Source organism: Rousettus aegyptiacus, unplaced genomic scaffold (genome assembly GCF_014176215.1).
Source record: "Rousettus aegyptiacus isolate mRouAeg1 unplaced genomic scaffold, mRouAeg1.p scaffold_m13_p_5, whole genome shotgun sequence".
Classification (NCBI taxonomy): Eukaryota; Metazoa; Chordata; class Mammalia; order Chiroptera; family Pteropodidae; genus Rousettus; species Rousettus aegyptiacus.
Window position 1 is genome coordinate 34926869 of NW_023416308.1, and position 9886 is coordinate 34936754.

The 9886-nt window shown below is 45.6% G+C and overlaps 1 protein-coding gene across 4 annotated transcripts; it reads left to right on the forward strand.

Annotated features, from left to right (window-relative positions):
- LOC107507935 (histone H4 transcription factor) lies at window positions 1-9742 on the forward strand. 4 transcript variants are annotated; one of them, XM_016139386.2, is made up of 10 exons: window positions 1-102; window positions 4517-4698; window positions 6080-6309; window positions 6546-6657; window positions 6838-6990; window positions 7516-7593; window positions 7674-7794; window positions 7878-8016; window positions 8110-8234; window positions 8775-9742. In XM_016139386.2, the coding sequence occupies exons 2-10, from the start codon at window positions 4527-4529 to the stop codon at window positions 9196-9198; spliced, it is 1554 nt and encodes a 517-aa protein (XP_015994872.1). In that variant the 5' UTR covers window positions 1-102; window positions 4517-4526; the 3' UTR covers window positions 9199-9742. The 4 variants fall into 4 exon arrangements, with proteins under 4 accessions (XP_015994872.1, XP_015994874.1, XP_015994873.1 ...); XM_016139388.2 differs by having other exon boundaries at window positions 7878-7940; window positions 8775-8969; XM_016139387.2 differs by lacking the exon at window positions 1-102 and adding an exon at window positions 118-560.
- The last annotated feature ends 144 nt before the right edge of the window (window positions 9743-9886 follow it).

Consider the following 9886-nt stretch of genomic DNA (forward strand, 5'->3'; position numbering starts at 1 on the left):
TCCGAGAGCGGCGATTGGCTGTCTCTGGCCGTCTTTCAAGCGCCCTTCCGGATATGGTTCGAGCTGGGAGGAGAGCTGAAGAGACCCGGGAGCTGAGGGACCGTAAGATGGGGTTTTTGTTTTGGCGGGGTAGCGTCGGTGGGTGCGCTGTGGGCGGGTTTCGAGGCCAGACTCTAACCCCAGCCGCCTCAACGAGGTTTCCTCTTGCAGCTCGGCCTCGCTGGTCCTCCTGGCGCTTGAAGCGCCCCCGGCCTCTAACGCCGATTCTAACCCTCTTTCTCGTCTCGGGCTCAGCTGATGCTGAGACACGGTCACCGCCGCGCTTTAGGGGAAGGACTCTGGGAAGCCTGAGGGGCTGCGAGGGAGAGCTGTTACCCCTTGAGACGGTCTTCTTTTTCTTCGAATTCTACCCGCCCTTCCAGCAGCCAAATCCCCACTGCTTAGGGCAAGCTTTTTTGTCTTCGCTTGCCCACTGGGATTTCTCTGTCCTGATCTCCCTCATCGGGCGCTTTGTTTTGGTCATTGCCTTCACACGTCAGTCTTACCTCTTCGGCCAAATTGTAAGTCCTTAGGAGGTTCAGAACCTGCGTCCCTCCTTTTCTTGAGTACTGTTTAAGGTTCATTCGGTACTTTGCATTACAATATATACTTTTAAATATTTGCTCATTGCCTTTTACTGTGATTCCTGATGGAACGAAGTGTTAAGGATCCCTCGGATTGTCTTTTGACCTTTTTGTAGAATTAGTGCTTGGATCTCACGCTCATTAGCAAGGGCACAAATAACACTTGCTGAGTTCTAGCTGTGTTTTATGCTACACAGTTAAATATCTTGTGCCTAGTTTAGACCATAAATAAGTTCATTGAGACAGGCATAATTATCCCCATGCTACATTCGGATACAGGCTTAAGTAACTTGCCGAAGGTCACTTAGCTAGTAAATGTTGGAGCTTTCTAACAAGATCTGAATCCATTACCTGTTGCTGTGATATTAGTATCCCATTTAACATTTAAGGAAATAGGTTTAGAGAAGTTAAGTGATTTGTTCAAAAGTAAAGTAATAAGTTGTAGATTTACTTAAACATTAAAAGAGCCCCAGTAGGTATGTGTGGCCTTGTAGTTAAAATTGAATAGGGCAGGAGGCAGTCTTTCTAGTAGCTCACAGCTTATTGGAGTAAACTGACAAAATAAATACTTAATAAAATATGTTTGGGGTAGTGTGTATACAGATACCAAATCTATAGAGGGAATCAGACAAAGAGCGGTAAGACAGGCAGATGTAGAAGGAAAATGGAGCTAAACTCCCTGGCTTTAAATTCCATTTGCATCACTTCCTAACTTTGTGACCTTGAGTAAATTACTTAACCTGTCTGGACCCATTTCCTCATCAGTGAAGTAGGAGAATAATGGTACCTATATTCATGAGTTTGTATACATATAAGATGCTTTGAACAGTACTTGACAGTTGTTGTATTCTAGGCAGAGCAAAGTCATTGAGACAAGAAACTTGAACCCAGGTTTTCCAACAGCTGGTACAGTGTCCTCCGTAGTACACAGGTTGCCTCATTTTCATTTCTTGCCCATGGAAAGCATGGTGATCAGATAGTCACTCTTTCCTGCAGCTCCCTGGGTTAGAAATAAGCAGGGCACAGAAAGAGAGAGAGAATGTAAAGAAGGCTAGGGGACAGTGAAAGAGGGATTCAAGGTGCTTTGCTAAGCTTCAAGATATTCTAGATATCTGAATAGCCAGCCTTCTGGGCCTTACCCACCAGTCTAACAACAGCTATGAGTTTAGAATATTTGGACACAGTATAGGGGCACAGGTGGGTGTGAAATGGTTTCTGCTCTGAAGTAGCTATTATTGTTCAGTCAGGTAAATGAGAATAGAAAACATACTCATAACCACGAGTGACCGACCATGAACAGCATAAAAATAGGGTTGAGATTTTCTGTTGTCAGCTATACCAGTCATAGAACCAAGAGGCAAAAGTAATCTGAGGGGTGGGATAGTTTAGGTAGGCTTCCTGGAATGGGATCATATCCTGACATTTATTGCGTGTCTGGAGAGTACAAAGCTCTGTGCAGATTCTGGGCATAAGAAATGAAGAAGTGATGGTCTCTGCCTTAAGAAGCTCTTAGTCTAGGAGAGACAGGCATTCCATTCTATTCCTTTGTAACAAGCGCTGTAATGAAGGTGTGTACAAAGTACTGTGTGGACACCGTGTATGTAGAATAATCTAGGTATATGTACCTGGATAGATTGAGAAAGGGCCTGCCAAAGAGGGGACATTGGGGCTTAAAGGGTGAGTATAGTTGCTTAGATAGAGAGTTTTAAAGGAATGCAGCTTGTTTATCGATGAAGATGATTGAATCAGAAAGGAAGAGGGGAAAATGATAGGAGAGGAGGCTAGAAAACCAGCATGGTGTGCGGGGGAAGAGCATGATCTTTGGACAAGAATCAGAGTACTTTACACCAAATGAAATAAAGTTTAGAGAGGGCTCACCACAGGGTCAACACATGGTGGGCCTTCAATATGTGTTATTTTCCTCACCCAGCTTCTGGAGAAGAAAATTGATGCCATTTGGAGAAGAGCCTTGCATAATGTACTAAGTGGACTTGATCCTGTATGTAGTAGAGTCAAAGGAGGTTTGGGCTGTTATGTCTGACTTAGGAAGGCTTTCCCTACTTTTCCTACCACAACATTATAGAAGTAGGTGACATTTTCTCCCAATAGGGCTTCACTGTTAATCTGTGAGCAGCCCAGCAAACCCATATACACCCCAGAGTGTTAAAAGTGACTGGATTCTTCTTGGGGGAGAGGCAAAGGCTGTAGATTAAAAAGGGGTTTCTCTGGTAAGCAAAATACTATACTATGTAGTATAGTAGATTCCTGTTCTGTAAGCGTGAAGGATTTTATGCATTCTCACTTTTTCTTCTCAGTTTATAGCAGAGGCCTTTTTCAGAGGCCCCAACTGTCTCATATAGGCCAGAGGGAGCAATGCGCCACTCCCTTCCAGAGTCTACCATGGTGGGGGCAGAGAGAATCCTCAAGAAAGAGGTGACACTTGGGACAGAGTTAGTGCTTCTTACTACCCTCTCTCCCCCCAGAACTTTTGCTTGCAGCTTGATTCTCTGCTGTTCTCTGCTTTGTTTTCATGAGGGAAACTATTATATTCCTCGTACTCTGCTACTAGAACTGCCTGCATGAGACTGGGGTGCTGAGTTATAAGCGCAGATTTCTAGGCTTAATCCCAGTCTTCCCAAATCCAAACCTTTAGGGGAGGGGCTGGAGAACTCTGCATTTGTGTTCATTATTAAAGATTGAGAACCTTTAGTTTTTTATTCGTCTTTCTTCAGCAAATGTTTATTACATGGCTAAGCATGCCTGGCATTATACCTGAGGTGTAGTATCAACTAGACAGATGTGGAATCTACATTATACTTCCAGTGGAATCTACATTATAGTTCAGAGGATGTTAGGGGTTTGGTGGGGTAAACCACTGGATAGGGTAGGCACAGGCAGATCGTATGGCACTTTAAAAGTCTGGCAGGGGACGTACGACATGATGTAGTAAGAAATAAGGAGCTTCTGGGCTCATTTGTAGGCTGTGTGGATTAGAAAGAATATGGACTTTGGAGTTGGCCCAACCTGACACTACCATACTAGTGTGTGGCCTTGAGCAAACCATTCAACCTCTCTGAACTAGTGCTCCTTCTCTATAAATAAGGTTAAAAATAGTGCTCACCTTATAGGTTGGTTAAATGACAATTAAATGATATAATATAAAGTGCTTAGTATGATGCTTGGCATATAGTAAGTGTGAAATTAAGATAGGTTTTGTTAGCCCTATTTTGAAGCTGACAATGTTTAGGAGTAGAAGGGTTAAGTTACTTGGCTAAAGTCACACAGCTTTGTGGACCTGGGAGCCTGGATTTGAATTCTGGTTCTCCAAAGCCATCTCTTTGTTCTGCCTCCCATAGGAATAATTCCTTCTTGGTGGGTTGCTCGGAAGCTTCATGAGAACATGTCTATTAAAGCAGTGGTCCCCAGCCTTTTCATCACCAGGGACCAATTCTCCTATGAGAATCTAGTACCTGATGATCTGAGGTGGAGCTGAGGCAGTGCTGCTAGTGCTGGAGAGCAGCTGCAAATACAGATGAAGCTTCACTCCTTGCCTGCCACTTAGCTCCTGCTGTGTGCCCCAGATCCTAACAGGCTACAGACTGATACCAGTCCACAGCCCGGGGTTTGGGGACTCCTGTGTTAAAGTTCTTAACTCAGTGTCTGGCACATGCTCAGTAATGTTAGTTTTTGTGTTCTCCCTTCCTGAGGACATCAGATAGCTTCCAGGAGTTTGAGCAACTGCTTGCTACTCCATCCTTATTGAAAAAGCTCAGGGTTTCTCACAGGTCACTAGAAAAATGCCTGCTGGCTCTAGGCAGGCTGCCTGCCCAGCTGTTTATCCCCATCTACACTTAGGTGGAATCCTTGCAGCTATGTATTTCTTCTTCCTCTAGGGTGAAGGCCATGCCGCCCCCTGGGAAGGTTCCCCGAAAGGAGAACCTGGGGCTGCAGTGTGAGTGGGGGTCCTGTTCCTTTGTGTGCTCAGCCATGGAGGAGTTCTGTGAGCATGTCACTCAGCACCTGCAGAAGTACCTGCACAGCTCTGAGGAGGAAGAGGAGGAGGAAGACCTGCTGGGTAAGGGAGCAGGATATGGGAAGGGCTCAAGGGAAAGTGGAAAATCTGACTTTCCTTTCTGCAGAGGGAGAAGGCAGTCTGGAATAATGGTGATTTACTTCCCTAATTGCTTTTTTTGTTTATTAAAACATTGTAGACTTCTTACAGAAGACTCATCAACTAGGATTTTCAAAATGAGTCTGCTATCTTCCCATCAAAAGGCAATACGGACAGTACTTTAGTGAACATTCTTTTTGACTTCTCTATACATAAATTAGATAACTGTTTATTTTTTTAAAAAAGGATTATATTGTTCAAGCTGTTGACAGCCTTTTTTTTCATTCTCTGATAGTTTTCAATTTTTCTTTTTTTAACTATAACCACCAGTTAGGAATACATTTTACATCACAATCCTGTATAAAAAAGTTAAAAAATACTTGAAACAATATTTGCCTTTATTAAATGCTCTCTGAAGCGTGCTATCTTATTCTCTTTCATTAAAAGAAAAAATATGGTTTACAGTCCCCTAAATTGATTTCACCACCCACTAATAGGTCACAATACTGTTTGAAGAACTCCGCTCTGTAGAAAGTGCAGAGTCAGCTCTCCTTACCCCACCTCAAATTCCATTTGAAGTCTAATGACTGTGAACTATAATAATTTCAAATGTTAAGTAGTATACAAAGGAGAGGATTATTATATTTTTTAAAGTATCTACTTTTCAAAACAAGTAAACCCCTAAAAAGCTTTGAAAATATGGTGCTTAGAGAGAAATACTAGAGAGATAGGAAGTAGATTGGAATAGTTGATGGACCTTCCTGGAGAAGACAGATCTTGAACAGAATATGGGGGAAAGAAAGACTTCTTTGACAGGAAGGAGTGGGAGGTGTCCCTGATCAGGAAGCATCTTAAGGGAATAGCAGAAACTCAGAGCCAAGGTAATTACACATACCTACTGTCTCTGAGTTTCTGGCACTGGGCTGTGCACACATCATCCCTTCTGCCTAGACTACACTTCTCCAGCAAGTTTACAGATACTCACCTTTAAGATCACAACACAGGGACACTTTCAAGACATCTCTGTCTCCCTTAAATTAGCTCCCTCCCCTCTTGATAGTTCTTATGACTGGTTGCAGTTTAATATTTATACATGTGATTATTTGATTAATGTTTTTTTTTCTCCCTGACTGAAAGCTATGTAAATGCAAAGACTGGGACTTTTTACTGCTTATATCCCCAGCACTTGGTACATGTTTAGTGGTGATTAAATACTGGTATTTGCTGAATGAACTGGTAATTTGGTCAGAGTCTGGCCTTTTGACTTGCTGCTAAGTGCCATAGGTGGAAGGAGAGCTGAGCTTTGGAAAGTAACAGACTCTTCTTTCTAAAATCCTTTCTGCAGAGGAAGAATTCTCCTGCTTATGGCAGGAGTGTGGCTTTTGTTCTCTGGACAATTCTGCTGATCTCATCCGCCATGTCTACTTCCACTGCTACCACACCAAGCTGAAACAGTGGGGGCTACAGGCCCTGCAGAGCCAGGCTGACCTCAGTCCCTGCATCCTGGATTTCCACAGCCGCAACATCATTCCTGACATCCCTGACCACTTCCTGTGTCTGTGGGAGCACTGTGAGGTCAGCAGGCAGTGCTGGTAATAGGGGTGGGAGGAAGTTTTGCATCTTAACTCAAGATGCCTTGACCCTTTCCTCATATTCCCAAGATTCCTTCATTTCTTGGTAGTTCCCTTGGTCAAACGTTTCTGTCCCCACCAAGTAAATTTGTGGGAGAGCCAAAAAGTCTCCTTTGGACACATAGGGGTATGAGTCCCTCCACCCTCCTCAGTCCTTACCCCAAGTTGCTCCTGGCACAGAGCTCCTTTGACAATCCTGAGTGGTTCTATCGGCACGTGGAAGCACACAGCCTATGCTGTGAATACAAAGCAGTCGGCAAGGACAACCACATGGTGCTGTGTGGCTGGAAAGGTAGGGCTACTCCTTAACTTCTGGCCTCTAAAGAAACCCTGGGGTTGCCAAGGGACCAGGGTAACTAGGGATGGGACCAGTCCTGCAGGGCAGGGGTGGCAGCTTTCTGGAGAAACTTGGGGGTACCAGAGCCTACCCTGTGGGTTTGTGGCTGGTGACTGACCAGGCCTTCCTTCCTAGGCTGTACCTGCACCTTCAAGGACCACTGTAAGCTTCGTGAGCACCTCCGCAGCCATACCCAGGAGAAGGTGGTGGCCTGCCCCACCTGCGGTGGCATGTTTGCCAACAACACCAAGTTCTTAGATCACATCCGTCGCCAAACCTCCTTGGATCGTAAGCAGTCAGAGAAGAAGAGGGGAAGTGGCAGTGGGTGTAGGCTGTCTTGATTCTGATGGGGGCTGGCATATTCTCAGGAGAGGAGGCCACTGAAAGTATCTGCAACTTGGCTACATTTACTTTTAGGGCTCAGTCACCTGACAGTCTCTGTCGACTCAGATTTGTTAGACATTGTTATTTAGGGCTTACTGTGTGCTCTATCATTTATCTCAAGGAATCCTCACAACAGCCCCATGAGGTAGGTATCTTATCCCCCTTTTTGCAGATGAGGAAACTGAGGCTCAAAGTGGTTAAATCACTTACCTGAGATCACACAGCTAGTAAGTGGTCAAGCTGGGATTCTAATTCAGGTTTTCGACTTCAAGTCACATGCTGTGTTTCATCCATAGTTCCCTAAGTTCCCCTTATTTCTTTGGGTTGTTCCCCTCTGTCTGGGATGGTTCCCCTCTCTGGGACTCGTCCTCTCTGTGCCTCTCCACCATCCCTCACGAACTACCCTTTCTTCTGCCTGCTCCACCCCAGAGCAGCGCTTTCAGTGCTCTCACTGTTCCAAGAGATTTGCCACTGAACGCCTGTTGCGAGACCACATGCGTAACCATGGTGAGTAGTTGGCCTTCCCCAACCTCTTGCCTACCACCTAAGGGTCCACTGGCCCTCATCTCCTTCTCTGCTCCTCTCAGTGAATCACTATAAGTGCCCTCTGTGTGACATGACCTGTCCGCTGCCATCCTCCCTCCGCAACCACATGCGCTTTCGCCACAGCGAGGACCGGCCCTTTAAATGTGACTGTTGTGACTACAGGTAAGGGGAATCAGGGGCCAGAAAGAGAACCTGTATTCCAGAGTCCCTCATGTCCTCCAACTCCTCCTGACCTCTCCTGGCAGCTGCAAGAATCTGATCGACCTCCGGAAGCACCTGGATACCCATAGCAAGGAGCCAGCTTACAGGTGTGATTTTGAGAACTGCAGCTTCAGTGCCCGATCCCTCTGCTCTATCAAGTCCCATTACCGAAAAGTACATGAAGTGAGTGGTGCTGGTGGTGGGAGAAGGCTAGCAGAAGTGTCGGGGGTACTCATAGTGAAGAGCGGGCCTCACTCTTCCTCCCCTCTCTATTAGGGATACTCAGAGCCAAGGTACAAATGTCATGTGTGTGACAAATGCTTCACAAGGGGCAACAACCTCACCGTGCACCTTCGCAAGAAACACCAGTTCAAGTGGCCCTCAGGGCACCCCCGTTTTCGGTATGTCTCAACCTTCTACTCTAGATTCACACATTTTTTCTTACACCATTCAACAGATTCCTTGAATTTGATAGTTCTTTGATGTCTGCCAATTTCATCAGGGTCAAGGAACCTTGAGAATGGTGAAGCAAAGATTATTTTCTGATTTTTGAGTCCAGGCTACAGTGCCAGACCAATAAATGGGCCCAAAGGCCTTCAACCAAAACTAGAATTAAAGCCTAGGGGTCCTGATCCATAGCTCCATGGTCACCTCATAAATCCTTTGACACTTGTACCCTCCAATACAATTTCATTTTTCCTCCCTCTCTCACCTACCCTCTCTCTGGTTTCTACATAAAATTTTCCGTTTTGAGTAATGATCCTTCCCTCTTGTCTTTTATACATATTCCAATAAAGACCTTCGTGTCCTCAATGCCTATCATGTAGAGCTCTAGGGCTTCTTCCACCCCTCATATTTGTTCCTTACCTTGCCAAGCTCCAGGCCATTTCTGTAGCCCCCCGGCCATGTTTCCTGCCTACTTTGTGCTCCTACTTCCCTAGGTACAAGGAACATGAAGATGGCTACATGCGGCTGCAGCTGGTTCGCTATGAGAGTGTAGAGCTGACACAGCAACTGCTGCGGCAACCACAGGAGGGATCAGGCCTGGGAGCCTCACTAAATGAGAGTAGCCTGCAGGGCATCATTCTAGAAACAGTGCCAGGGGAGCCAGGGCCCCAAGAAGAGATTGAAGAGGAAGTAGAAGGTAGAAATGTTGAGGGGACAGCCCTCTCAACCTCCCAGGACACCCCCAGTCCTGTCATCCATGTGGTGAATCAGACCAATGCCCAAGGCGAGCAAGAGATTGTCTACTATGTGCTATCTGAAGCCCCAGGAGAGCCACCCCCAGCTCCTGAGCCTTCCTCAGGGAGCATCATGGAAAAGCTTCAAGGAATAGCTGAGGGGCCAGAAGTTCAGATGGTGTGAAGGATGCAGAGCCTGATTATTCCTACCCCAGGCCCTGGGGTTTGAGCCAGGCTGGTGGCAGTGCCCTTGTGGGCAGCCCTTGCCAATGTATGCCTTTAGAAGTGGTGCTGAGAGTAGTGTGATTCACTCTGGATCTAGCTCGAAATCATTCAGCAGACTTTAAGGACTTGCCAGACCACATTTTGTCGGATCCTGAGGAATTTGGATTCGTTGAGGGGACACCCTGGTTGTGTGTGTTCTTGTAGAGGAAGCTAGTACTGGGCTTAACCATAACCCCTAGACATGCTGGAACAGGGATTAAAAATCCTTAGTCAACTTGCATTTATTCCCATCTTTAGGGTTTCTTAGGCCCAGGGATTACATGTAACTGGTCCTTGCAGGGGACCATAACCAGCCGAGGTATTGTGAACCAGGTAGCCATTTCCCTCTAAAGGGTTCCTCCTACAACCCAAGGACTTCCATGTTTTCCTCAGGGCTGGGGCTGGAGGCACTGAATGTGTGTGTAGCAATTGTTTTTGATAATAAAAAATCGCTTAGGCTGTTACTCATTTCTTCTTTGTGTTTGGTGGCAGTTAACTAGGTTATGAGATAGAGCTGCCTAGAGAGGACTGAGTATGATTACAATTTCAAAAATATATGTATATCAAAATCTGGTTTTAATTTTCAATTTTGGTATCCTTGTCTTGGT